Here is a 14,421-nt window from a genome sequence, read left to right as displayed (position 1 = left end):
AAAATAAGTAGGCCAAACCTAAAATAAGTTTTTCTGCCTTTTCAAAGATAATGGTCCCTTTTCTATCACCATTGTTGATCATGTATATTTATACATAAGTATTTTGAACTAATTTCCTGTTTTCTCAACCGCATGCTGCATTCATGATACTTTGCCACAGCTGGTTGCTATAGAAATGTCTGTTATAAGGAAAGTGGCTAGGAGAAAAGTGAAAAATGAAAATGAAGTATAAGGTGACTTTGTTTGACTACAAATTTCAATTCTAGTAGTCCCCAGTGTAGTAGTAGATAATTGGGAGGCAGGGGACAGGGGGAGTAAACCAACTCAAGGAAAAGAGGTGGTCAGGTTCCAGGTAAATACAGCTATATTAATCACATTAGTAACCTCTTTGGTTAATGATTGACAGGTAACTGAATCAAAATGATCTCACTTCAACAAACACCTGAAATCCACCTTGGATACTAGAGGGCATTCTAGTGTACAAAATAAATCCTGTTAATGATAACCAGCAGAAGTTCCATTCACTAATTAGTCCCATTAAGCTAAAGTTACATGGCACCAAGCACTAGATTTCCATTCAGGTACAGCACTTAGAAGTACAACTTTAGTAAAGAAACTAAACAGTCATTGGACTTTATAAAAGTCTTACCAAATTTGATTCCAGAACACCTATTTCCATAAAGATGATGGATTCTGGAGCCAAATGTTCTTTCCATGAAGACTTTGAAAACTTTCCATGAAAATAGTGCAATCAACTATATTCATTGATTATAGATTTTTTTTAATGTTCATGGGCCTGCTTCTCAGAAGTAACAGGGATGGGCCTTTTTTTTCTCCATTTTCATGATACATCTTCCATTTGCCAATGATAAATATTGGAATACTATTTTTTTTTCTATTTTTCTAGTGCCATTTCCATGTGGAAGAGTTTCTGTGTCATACGCTTCTAAGAAGCTCACCCGTGCTGAGACTATTTTTTCTAATATGGACTATGAGAATTCTACTGAAGCTGAAAGCATTTTGGATAACATCACTCAAAGCACCCAACCATCTAATGACTTCTCTCGGATTGTTGGTGGAGAAAACGCCAAACCAGGTCAATTCCCTTGGCAGGTACTCTATACTGATAGTGTGTCAAACTGGAGTTCAGCTGGCAAAAGACAGGCCAGGTGGGAGGCTGAAGCTAGGCCACTGGCAAGACCTAGGGGGATGAGACAAATATTTAGGTTAAGTTCCAGCACTAAGCAATGTGACAAAGCTCCCAACAGGTGAGCATCTGGGGAAAGAGAAGTCCAGGGACAGCTACCATAAAAGGTTAAGAAAAATTTGTCATCATCAAAAAGAGCACAGCATGGGGGCTGGGGATATAGCTCAGTTGGTAGAGTGCTTGCCTCGCAAGCACAAGGCCCTGGGTTCAAATCCCCAGCACTGCAAAAACAAAAAAAAAAGAGCACAGCATGATTCCAGCAAGCAACTAACTGATCAACAATAGGGAGGTCTGGAAAGGAGGTCACAGGTACTTGAGTTCAAGGTACTGCTAGTTTCCCTTGGGAAAACTAGTGAGAGTCAAAAAGTTTCATATCCCAGACTCATGTAGGAAGAATTAAGGCAAGAACGGGTTCTTAGGGCCAGGATATGAGATGGGGGCTTGGTCCACTGCTCTGTTTTTCAGTGTGGTAGCATGAGTCACCTGGGAACTTGTTAGGAATGTAAATTTTCATGCTCTACCCCAGATCTATTGAATCAGAATCACTAGCATGTGAGGCCCAGCAATCTGTGTACACACCAGCCCTCCAGGTGATTCTGAAGCACACTTAAAATTTGAAAACCACTAGTCCAAAGGAAACATATTACAGAATCCGTCATTCAAAACACCAAATAGTGGAGTTTTTTACATAGTCCTTCAAGTATGTTCTACAGACAACGTACATATACAGAATTACCTGTGCACATTTTTTATGTAACTACCAACAGCTATATTTGTAGTAAAACCAGGGTTGTAACTGCCTACAGCTAAAACCTAAGTGATTCCATCTGTGAGGAGGAATAAGCCACCTCCTGCTCACCTCAAGGGAAAGAGCCAGGCTGGTCCTAATGGAAAGTGGTACTGTCCAAAACCACTAGCCACATGTGACTATTTAAATTAATTACAAGTAAGTAAAATTACAAATTCAATTCCTCCATCACACCTGCCACATTTCCAGTGCATAACAAACACATATAGTTGGTGCTACTGTATTGGACAGGGCAAGTGTAAATAAAATACTTCCATCACTGCATAAATTTCTACTGGAGAGTGCATAAATAATAGTTTAGTCTAATTTAAAAACTCCCTAGTGGCCACAATCATAATTTGGTAGTTATTTCACGGATGCTTCACTCCAAAATATTTCCTCTACTGAGGTTTGAAATTCTGCCATCACAGACTGATGGCTTTAAAGACTTTGCAACCATCAAACAGGTAACAATTTAAGCCAAGAGCAGGCAAATGTCTCCTGGTTTAATACCACTGGAATTTTCTTAGACTAGCTATGTATCTATCCAAAATTCTTCAGAATGCTTGCCATTTTCCAATATAATAGATGTAAGATATTAAACATAGGCCTGAGAACATGGGGATATTGTAGTGAAGGGTACTGTAGGGTGACAGAACATTACAACCGAGACTTAATATTTTCCTTCCTTTTGTCTTTGCTTTTTTAAAACAATATTTTGTTGGATCTCATCTTATAGCCAATAAAATACACCATGTCCCTCAGTCCCCACTTAAAGGCACCCTACCAGGGCCGTTTCCCTCACCCACCACACCCCGCTTCCTTTGCTCATCCACATCTTTACTGTTCTTCACAGTTCCTCCTAAGAATGACCTTTTCCACTGACCTTTCTCTGAACAATGTCTTTGATACACTCTAATTATGTTTTCATTCTACTTAGCATCCACATATCTCATTCTTTCTCTTATTTGCACTTTCATTCATTAAGTATCCAAATTACCTGAATACTTATGACAATTTTCCTCCTTGGGCTTGTGGGACATAAAGCAGTGTTAATAATAGAGGAGCCAGGGGACCTGTATTATTAGTTCAGAATATCACTTTCATATTTTTTTGAGTGCTCTACCACTGAGCTATATCCTCAGCCCTATTACTTCATCTTTTTAAAAAGTTCCACTTTTTCTTAAATCCCAGGATGCATGCATTGTGAGCTTAGCAGTGCCCCCTTCTCATACCAGAAATGAAATGACTAATCAAATTTAATGTGAACCAAACCAGGGGAAGGGGTGGATAAAGTCTCAATTTAGTTACATAATGTCTATTTCCCACCAACCCTCTTTGAACCAGATGCTTGGCAGTGTTTTAACAATGGAATGCCTTTCCTAAAGGAAATATTAACAATTCTGGCAGACATTTTATTTCTTTTTCAAGCAGAGGAGACTAATGGTAGTTGCAGTTTTGTGAGGAGATATGATACTCATTGTTCCAAATCTTTTCATGCCCTTCTCACTGTACTCTTACAGAAGACCAGAAATCCCTTTTCCCTATCCCACCTAGCTAAGATCATTTGGCATTTTCGAGATTATTCACAAATACATGTGCACATATACATTCACTCCCTATTTCATGCATATGCATTAAGACTACTGACTATGGATGTACAAAGCACTAGATTTCCTTCTTTTCCTAAGGCAAGGTGCTGAGCTTTTTGCAGTATACTTGAGAAAGACCCTTCACTGTTTCCTCCCTCACCAGAGAATGGTCTCTCCCAGCTACCCAGTTCCCCAGGAAAGGTTTTTGGTTTTCAAAACTTGGAGATACTGAGTGTACAAAAGTCACTTTTCTCCTCCTTAGTGGAAAGGCCAGCTCCACCACGTTATGGTTAGTCTGTAGGATGGGAAATACTAGATCTGTCGCAGACAACACTGCAACCAACCCATGCAGAGAAAGGGAACAACAGCTGGGGTTTCAGTGGCCACCATATTCTATCTCTGGCTCTGAAATATGAAATGTTATTTAGAATGTCACCTGGGAAAGTGTGTTTGGAAGTGCTGATGCTTCATAAAATCCCTTCTATTCAGAACTGATTCTTTCAAGTTGGCAGGGGTGAGGGATAAACTGATCACTCAGGGTGTGAGCAGAAATCCCCCAAAGAAGGACATAGAGTTCACTTCCACCCCGAATACTGAACAGTCTGCATGGACTGCGAAAGTTTATTTCAGTCTGTCAAAGAAAAAGGTGTCGGTGAGCCGCGTGCAAGAGCCGGATGGGCAGGGAGGCGCGGGAGAGCCTGCGGTCTCAGCGGGAAGCGGGCAGCCCAGCAGGTTCCGGCCACTGACTCGGGTGCTAGGCTGGATGGCTTTGGGAGGAAACGTGGGTAGAACAAATATTTGTGGAACCGCCGACCAGAGGAGCTGTTCCGTTCCTGGGGACAGACAGTAGCGGCTGCGTGGCCCCGTGGGGAGTTCAGAGGACTTGGCTGACCTGGCGGGAGATGAGAGCAGGCTGAGGGGCGGCAGGGACGCCGTCCAATCGCAGCCCGTCCCCGCTCGCGCTCATTTGTTTACCTCACTCTCGTGCTTCCACCTCAGTCTGCCGGGCTGGAGGCAATGGCCAACGCAGCCGCGTCCGGCTGGAGACTATCGTCTCCGCCCAGGAGCCCCCGACGGTTCCGGAGCGGCGCAGCCCGCCCCATCCGGGCTCCAGCGTCACGCCAAAGGCGCAAGCGCGTCGCGTGCTTCCTACCTGGTGGGTTGTTAGGCGAGCGCAGCCGTTACAGCGGGGCCCTCCTTCCAACTCCCGCCGCAGCCCCCGCCGGCTGGGCTCCGAGGGGAAGGATGCAGGCACCCTGAAGGGCCACTTCAGACGAAGAGAGTCGAATCTACAAGGTTAAGTGCCCTATGTGGGAACAGAAAGGAGATTTTCTTAGAGTTACTGTATCTAGTGGAGGGGGAAACCAAAACAAGACTTGAATTTCCTAAGTTACAAAGAGAAGAAATGAAAAATTTTGAACCTCGGAGAAAACAGGGAAATCGCAACGCCTATATTACCAGATTGTTTTCACCAACAACTCCAAAGTGGGAGGTTTGAGCCCAATGTGGTGCTGCACACCTGTCATCCAGCAGCTCAGGAGGCTGAGACAGGAGGATGGAGAGCTCAAAGCCAGCCTCAGCAATTTAACGAGGCCCTGAGAAACCTAGCGAGATCCTGTCTCTAAATAAAATATTAAAAGATCTGGAAATATGACTCAGTGGTTAAGCGTCCCTGGGTTCAATCTCTGATAACAAACAAGTTTAGAGGTTGAGGTAGGAGATGTGGCTCAGTGGTAGGGCGCTTGCCTACCATGTGAGAGACCCTGGGTTTTATCCCCAGCACTGCAACACACACATACACATATATGTGTGTATAGTTCCTATATACATACGTGCACACACAGGGAGAGACAGGTTTGAAGGAACAAACTGTTTTTCAGTTATTCTAGAGTTTTAATTTGGTTTTGGTTCCGAGCTCATGATCCTATCATCTGACAATTCTGAGCATGCACTAACTGACCCAAGAACTCCCCCCACACAAACACACTTTCTGCTTTGGATTAAGATCTGACTAACTCTGTACGTGAAGTACCTGGTCTCTCTATTTTCTGTTTTACCACAAACCTCAGTTCTGTATGAGGCATATTTATTCCACATTTAATAGCCTTAAGATCATTCTACCACAGTGGAAAAAAATAAGTAATATGGAAGCCAAGTAACCAAGCTTTCTTCCTATTACGTTGTATCATATGCATTTACCAATATTTAACTATTTAACCTATAAAAAATGTCTAGAGAAACAGTTTGTCCATTCTTTATTCTATTCTTGGCCTAAATCTTTAAAGTATTTTAACATTTTCCCCAGTCTCCGCTTCGCTCAGCTTTGGCCTGCAGCTATCTTTAAATTTACCTGCACTCTTGCCCTGTACTGCTAGCTTCGCTGATTCAATACATTCCATTTGATTAGGACACAAGTCAGTGGTAAATAGAAGGCAGAGTTACCATTTGTATGAATCCGAGCTTTCTTTTTTGTGGGGGGATGTTACATGGAGATCTTAGGACAATATAGAAATATATTCTCTTGAAAAAGGTAACCCTGTATTATTCATAACTCAGATGATAAATAGGAATATGACATATAAAATCTCACCAGGCCCCACGAAGCTAGTTTGGACAACATTTAGACTATTATTCTCTAAGACTGTTTGATGAAATAGATTTCAATGTTAACCAATTGAAATAATAATGTATTTGAAATAATGTTATATTTCAAGTTAACCATTAAAAACCAAGGTGAGTATCTGCTCTATGCCCAGTAAAAGGACCTAGGGCCATGGGCTGACTGAACCACACCTGTGGGCAGAGCAAGCTGTAAGTCATGCAGAAATGGTTTTACTTTGTATATGAGAGAGCAAAGATACAGAACAAGTGTTATTGGAAAGTTGGAGTGGTTAAGGGAGAGAGAATAAAAGTTTCACTGAAATCACAGGGAAAGGCTAGGTTGGAATTAAAGGTTGGAAAGAGAAAAACAGGGCAACCACTGGTACTCTGAACTGGCATTTTCATGAAGAGTGTGAGTACAGTTGTGTGAATATGTATTTTGTAGATGAATGCAGTTGTTTGATGTGTATGCATGTGTGTGCCCAAAAGAGGCAAAACAGGCTCCTATTAGGCTGTGGCTACTATGAAATGTATAACAGATCAGAACTCAGTTATCTTGTTCACAATGTATGCTTTCCTTTTCTCCCATCGTTCTCTGAAGCAACGTCTTAACATAAAGTTGTCCTTGACCAAGTAGAAAGCTCATCCCTCAAATATCTAATATTTAGATAGCTGTGGTCCCAAGGTGGCCAAGAAAGCATTCCAAACCCATACCATTTGTAATATCTTTAAATGCAAATATATTTGAGGTCTTTTTTGGCAAAGATGTTTGCTAAAATTTCTAACACCAATCAGGGTTGGCAATGAATACTCTTTGGGCTTAAAAGAACAACCATATTTCTCAGACATCCACTGGAAAGCAATAGAAACACCAGGTAGCAAGTTTTTGGCAGGAGTCAGACAAACTACATCATAGTCTCTGTGCCCAGGGGCTGTGGATTTATTCAATCTGACCTAAGTAGCCCACTAAACTGAGAGATACCCAATCCCCACTAAAAGCCCCTGCCTTGCCTCAAACAGTGGCTAAAGGAGAAGCAACATGATATCCAAGCCAGTGAATTCTTAATTCCACCTGCTTGAACAGATGCATTCAGTTGTAATCATCACATTCATTATAGACTCATGTTGCCCAAATTTTCTTGGTGATAAAAATCACTTGGGGTTAGAGTTCACACAAGGTCTTGTGACCAGTGTGCTTACAGAGAGCTCTGTATTGAAAAGGGCCCCATATCTGGAGTTTAATGCTTTGCATTTGTGATGTATAACTAAGTCTGTTAAGACAACAGAGCATGTGCTGGGGCCTTGGAACCAGGGAATCTCTTCACCTCCCTCTCCTTTACTCCTGGTGCCTTAGCCAGCCCTGCCTCTCCCTCCCACACCTGCCCTGAAACCACCCCCAAGCCATGATGCCCAGACATACACCCTCTCCTTGTTTCTAGCCAGCTACTGTTGCCAACTTTCTCCCCTGGCAAGGGCCTGGGCACAGACACAAGGATGATTGACAATAGGTGCACATACTCTGTGCTATCTGGGGAAGGTACATGGTCACAGGTGACACTGGAACAGGGATGAGCTACAGAACAATCGGAGGATGAATGGTTCGGACAAGCCTCTCCCAAGTGTCCCTTCTGGGTACATCCTGACCTGAAGGTTGCAATCCCTTAGGAATTACCTCTCTGCATTGTTTGCTGCAGTAGGAAGGCCAGTAGTACAATAGGCCCCCTGGCAAGGAAAGATTGACTTACCTTCCCCTGATGGAGTCCAGTGACCTGTGACTGCCACACGGGGGGGGGGGGGGTCTTGTGTGTGTGCTAAACTGTAGAGTGCCACCCCTGGGCACCCTTAAGGATCTGCACTCTCCCAGCAAATGTCCCCAGGCCAAAGGCAGCAAGACGTTAAATATCAAGTTTTAAAAAAGGGGTTCTAGAATGACCACTGAAGAAAAGAAAAAATTTTGTATTATAGTATCTTCAGTGGCACTTTTTTCCTGGATTTGGAACAAAACACTCACATTTCTGTTTCTCATTGAATACCTCCCCCAAAGTATGTAGATCACATGGAGTGAGCATTTTTATTCCCAAGGCTTGGGAATTCTGATTCAGTAGAGCATAAAACACTTGTCTAACTTAATTGTACATAAGAATATTCTAGAGCGCTTCATTTTCCCCAGTCCCTATCACTAAATATTTTAAGTCTGACTTAAGGCCCCACATCTGCACTTTACAAGCACCCCAGGTGACTCTCCTGCCTTGGTCCACAGACCACACTTAGAGAGATACTGGATGCTCAGGAGTACAAATACTGTAGTCAGGCAGACTTAATTCTGCATCCTACTAACTAACTTGAAGGGAGTTAATATATATCTCTAAACTTTATGCATCTATGAATGGATTTCCTAATATCATTCCATAAGAATATTATGGATTTTTTTCCAATAAAGGTAGTTAACATTTATTGAGGCTAACTATATACTGGCGAAAGTGCTGAGCAATTTGCACAAATTATCTCCTTTAATCTTCACAATAGCCCTGTGACAACATTTTTTTTACTGCCTTTCTTTGGGGATATTATGTTTTGATATAAAATGTATACAAAACAGTACAGTGATTGACCCAAAATAAACACTCGATTAGGATGATTACTAAAGCTGGGTGATGGACACGACGATGTTTATTATAATATTATGTGAGGTTTTTCTGTAGTTCTACAGTTTTTTCAGGTAAAAATCAACAGAAAGGGAGAGCCAGGGTTTGGAAAAGTTCAGAGGCCTATAATGAGCTGGCCTTATAGGTTTCAAGGTGGGAGTCTAGGGATGGGGTTGTGGCTCAGTGGTAGAGCATTTGCCTCACACGTGTGAGGCACTGGGTTCAATCCTCAGCATCACATTAAAAAAATAAATAAAAATAAAATAAAGGTATTGTCTTTAAAAAAATAAAAAAGGTGGGAGGCTAGTGCTTCAGTGTCTAGGACATAGTAGGTGTTCAGTAAGTCGAATTCAGGACCAGAAAAACTTTCAAAAGTACATGCCCCAAGGACTATCTCTGACCCACACATAAAAGGGTTGACCACCCACTTTGCATTGTTTATGAATGACTTTGTGCTTAGGACTACCAGGGCCTTAGTAATAGTGCATCTGCTCGCGAAGAGCTCATGGGCTCCTGAAGAGTTTACTGAATGTTGAGTGTGCCCTCTAGTGTTCACAAATCTCAGCTTTCTTCAGGAAAATATAGGTGGAGGAAGGCCCTGGCTTACATTGGACCTGAAATTCTCTAAGTTGATCTAGACCTTAAAGTGTTGGAAATATTCGTGTCTTCTGTGATTGTGCAATGAAGATACAGATGAATGAATGGAGTGGCCTCTTACCTAATGATGCCCAAGCTCAACATAGCACTGATACATCTTTGTCTGCTTTGCCCCCAAATCAAATCAAGCACAGCTAACTGGACCTTTTAACACAAAGACAGATTACATATTCAGCCAGGTAGGGTGGGTTATGGATAGGAGAGAATGGAAGGAGCATGTGGGTCCTACTGTGCCCCACGGACTCGGTGGCTTTACATGTGGCCCTGATAGAAGCATTAAATCTAGTTCATACTATTCCAGTTTGGAAGGGGCTTGAAAAGAATCCTGGAAGAATATGTCATCCTTTCTTTTTCAGATGACCTATAGCAAAGAGATCACCACAGGCAGACAAGAGACTCAATAATCCCTATTCATCTGGAGGAGTTGAGTCAGTGTTTCCTAAAATACCTGCTGTATCCCCATGAAGCAATTGTTCCATCCGAGAATCTGACTCACCTGGGAAAGGAACTCAAGGGCCCCAAATCACCGCTGTCTCTCATTGTGCATTCTCTTCAAGATAGTTATAGAAATGGCTTTTTTGGTTTGAGCTTCAGAAACACTAATTCATCTGCAAAGGTGACACTTTCCAGAAATCCTCCATTTCTGCCAGCACCTAGAAGCCAACTTTCTGCCCACTCCTGTTAATAGCACATGTATTTATTTTGTTCTGGAACAAACATATTATGCAGTAAGATTCTTAATTTGTTTCCACAGGTCCTTTTGAACGGTAAAATTGATGCATTCTGTGGCGGCTCCATCATTAATGAAAAATGGGTTGTAACTGCTGCCCACTGTATTGAGCCTGGTGTTAAAATTGAGGTTGTTGCAGGTAAATAAACAAAAGGATAATCATCTATACCATTGCCAAATCCTCCATGTGATTGATGCATCATATTTTACTAAGATCCAATAGGATTGTTGCTAAATAAGTTGGGCCAATAGTAGAAATGGTTAAAACTTAACTTGCTCCATCCTTCAAGCCCCACAATTCTTTTGATGAACAAGTAAATCACTAATCTCAATAGGGTATAATTATTCATTGTTGTATTAATTTTCCCACCAAATGTGTAAGATTTGGATCTTTGAGACTTGGTTGCCAGTTTTCAGTGATACCAAGTAGACACACAGAAAATCTGATGATATGAAAGTCTGTGACTGAAAATTAAATTTATTTCCAACAGGTGAATATAACATTGAAGAGAAAGAAGATACAGAGCAAAAGCGAAATGTGATTCGAATTATTCCTCACCACAACTACAATGCAACTATTAATAAGTACAACCATGACATTGCCCTTCTGGAACTGGATAAACCCTTAATACTAAACAGCTATGTAACACCTATTTGCATTGCCAACAGGGAATACACAAATATCTTCCTCAAATTTGGATCTGGCTACGTGAGTGGCTGGGGAAGAATCTTCAACAGAGGGAGATCAGCTTCAATTCTTCAGTACCTTAGAGTTCCACTTGTTGACCGAGCCACATGCCTTCGGTCCACAAAGTTCACCATCTATAATAACATGTTCTGTGCTGGCTTCCATGATGGAGGTAGAGATTCATGCCAAGGAGACAGTGGGGGACCCCATGTTACTGAAGTGGAAGGGACCAATTTCTTAACTGGAATTATTAGCTGGGGTGAAGAATGTGCAATGAAAGGCAAATATGGAATATATACCAAGGTATCCCGGTATGTCAATTGGATTAAGGAAAAGACAAAGCTCACTTAATGAAAAATGCATTCCCAAGGTTGATTCATTGGAATTGGAACTGGATTGGGCCCTTTAATCGCTTCCTTGTCTCTTGTTAGATTTAAATATATACATTCTATAAACATTGTCTTTTCTCTTTGCAGGGGAGAATTCCATCTAGCATTTTTATTTTACTAGAGAAAGTAGATTAGAAAATGTAATCACTAGAGAAATGCAGTATGGTAGGAAATCATGACTATTTTCTATGGGCTCTACCCTTAACAAAATTGTGACATTCTTCTCCCTGCCCTACAGGAACTGTGGTTCTCCACTGTGGTAGCTCACCTGGTTCTCCCTCCTTAGCCACATTCCATGTTCCAAATCTTCCTTGCCTCTCTCATCAAAACATCAATATTTATTAGGTCTGTATCCCGGATCCTTAGTCTTGTCCATCACAAGGCCAGCACCACATTCATAAAGAGAACACAGGAAGAGTTAACAGGCCAAAACTCATTAGAAGCACTTCTTCTTTTTCACTATCTTTATTCCTGAATCCTTTATCTTTTCTGACTCCCAATCTCCATATCAGCTTTTCTCTTTCTTACTCCTCTCTGTCATTTCCCCTCTATTCATTAAAGGTGGGAAGGGGAGCATTCTGTTTCACCGCTGTGCTTAGGTATGTGCCTCTCTTAAAACCTGGCTTGCTTTTGATTTAGTCTCAGATTGACTTTATAGAACATAGGGATGAAGGAAGGTGACTGAAGAACATGAGGGGAAAGTTCCTTTCAGAGAGTTAAGCTTGTGTGTGTGTGTGTGTGTGTGTGTGTGTGTGTGTATCTCAATGAGTCATCCAGAATAGTTCCCTAAGAGTTTGTTACTAGGTGATTATGGAGGTCCGACTGAAGATGGTTCCATCAGGGCAAGACTGGCACGTCACTAACTGCAAAAGCCGACAGCAACGAAGGTATATTATCCCTTGTCTGAAAACAATAATGCTAACAGAAAGAACAGTCCATTTGCAACTAAGAACTAGCAGAATCTTCAAGGAAGAAATTAGCAGTGTATCTCCAACATTACCTGGAGTCAAGCAAGAAGTTGCCTAGATCAGAGACCATGAGCATGGTCTCCTTGGCTAATGCATCTCTCAGTGGAGAAGGGCACACAGGCTCAAAGACCTGAGTCATTGCGCTCAGATAACCAACTCACCATTTTGATTCTGTGCTCACTGAGGAGCTTTGTGATTATGATTAATCTTTCTATACTAAATTTCCTAGAGGGCTGCTGACCAACCAACATGTTGTACTTGTGAATTAATAAACTGGCATTCCAGTTCATACCTGGGCTTTTATGAATTTAATTGATGTGACTCAGTCACTCTGTATTTGATGATGTGGGACTAGTGACAAAATCATGTTTGGAACCACATTAACCCCCACCCCTTGCCCCCACCACACTCCCAGACACACCTCACTCATTGATTTCTTTAAAGTCCTTCTACTTAGTCATAAGCATCAATAAACATATTTTCAAATTTCTCCATGTTTCTTGTTAAATAGTTCACATAGAGGTATCCCAAATGCTACATTCAGCAAAACACTCAGAATAATGTGTCTGAATGCAATACACCTAGAATGAGTTCTAACTAGCTGTGAAAATGACCTTGTAAAAATCACAACTCCTTAGGGAATTCAATTTCTCCACTTGTATAGAGAGTTTGACAGGATACTCTCCAAAAGCCTTTGTGACCTTGACAGTCTGAAATTTTCAGTCTTTGTGTGTGTATGTGTGTGAGAGCACTCACATGTTTAGTACTGGGGATTGAACCCAGGGGTTTTCTACCTCTGAGCTATATCCCCAATCCTTTTTATTATTTTGAGACAAGGACCCCCCCCTAAGTTGCCCACGTTGGCTTCAAACTTGCAATCCTCCTGCCTCAGCCTCCTGAGTCACTGGAATTACAGTCATATGCTGCCATATCTGGCTTTTCTCAGTCTTTTATGCAACAAATGAGAGTGGTTACTGTGTACCAAACACCAATAATGTTGATTAAATGTGAGGTAACATGGATATATTTGGGGACTTAAATATGTATGTAAATTTCTTTATGAAATGTATAAAACATTAGTACACAGTAAAGAAGTCCACTGTATCTGAATCCATGTTTGTTGCAGAGTAGCAATTAGTTTTGCTTTGAGTATCAGGAAAGGAGAGCATACTTAAAACAATGCTTGAGGTTTAGGTTTTATTAACACATGAAAGAACTCATTTGTTATTGTTGATTAAAGGAAAGAGGAGACACTATAATTGTCAACCTTATGTTTAAGGAGGATGCCAGTAGATGCGTGAAGTATTTCACTTCAAAACTGAATGACTAAAGGTCTACAGCCCCAGGGCTCTGCAATTGGGAAAAGAGACCCTCTAGTCTTGTTGCCATGGAGACCACCCATTACAAAGGCATCCCTGGGGAACTGGCCTCACACCTCCTGTGATTGGCCTTCCCTGTGGCAGAGGGAGGAGCTCCTAGGCCCACGAATTACTGAGCAATGGTTCTTCTTTTTCCTAGGATCTCAAAAATGAATGAATTTATCATAAGTCACCTGCGGCATGTCATCACCACTAAACATGTGGAACCTTTAAACGCCCCTAAAAGAGTCAGCAGTCTCTGAGCCAGGCCCTGGCTGGGCTCTGCCCAGTTAGGGCATTTGCAGATGCCACACAAGGATCATTAGTGCTTTCAAAATCACTTTAGCTACTTAACCTAAATGAGCTGAGACATGCTGCTATAATATTGGAAGTGACAGATTAAAATAGAACTCTTGCTGACTGAAGAAAAGTGTGGTAACATAGTACAGTCATTGTGTTTAAGTATGATTGTTTTTAGCTTTTTTTTCTTTAATATTAGTTGCTTTATGGTGACAGAAGCAAAGTTCCTTCTGATTTTCTCTTTCAAGGGAAAAGAAAGGGTGTTCTCCCCTACTCTCCTGGACCATGACATGCCAGTTTACAAAATTGCTTAATTACAAATTCTAAACAACTTCTGAATGCTTACAATCTAAGAATATCAAAGATACAAGGTCCATTAAATAGTATTCACTCCACTCCACCCTTACAGATGAGGAAATGAAGGTCAAGATAAAGTCAAGGTAACACAATGGCAGAACCAGGAATAGAACTCATCCCCCATCCTGCGCTAAGAAAGTGA

At 41.5% G+C, this 14,421-nt stretch overlaps 1 protein-coding gene across 1 annotated transcript in view; it reads left to right on the top strand.

Annotated features, from left to right (window-relative positions):
* The window catches only part of F9 (coagulation factor IX), a 30,651-nt gene extending 17,897 nt beyond the window's left edge, over positions 1–12,754 (top strand). Inside the window, exons 6-8 of the mRNA XM_047537173.1 lie at positions 908–1,113; positions 10,244–10,358; positions 10,711–12,754. Of these exons, the coding sequence (XP_047393129.1) occupies positions 908–1,113; positions 10,244–10,358; positions 10,711–11,258 (869 nt within the window). The 3' untranslated portion in view covers positions 11,259–12,754. The remainder of the gene's footprint in view (positions 1–907; positions 1,114–10,243; positions 10,359–10,710) is intronic.
* The last annotated feature ends 1,667 nt before the right edge of the window (positions 12,755–14,421 follow it).

The sequence above is a fragment of the Sciurus carolinensis genome, chromosome X (assembly GCF_902686445.1).
Source record: "Sciurus carolinensis chromosome X, mSciCar1.2, whole genome shotgun sequence".
NCBI lineage: Eukaryota > Metazoa > Chordata > Mammalia > Rodentia > Sciuridae > Sciurus > Sciurus carolinensis.
This window is presented reverse-complemented; position numbering and strand designations above follow the sequence as displayed.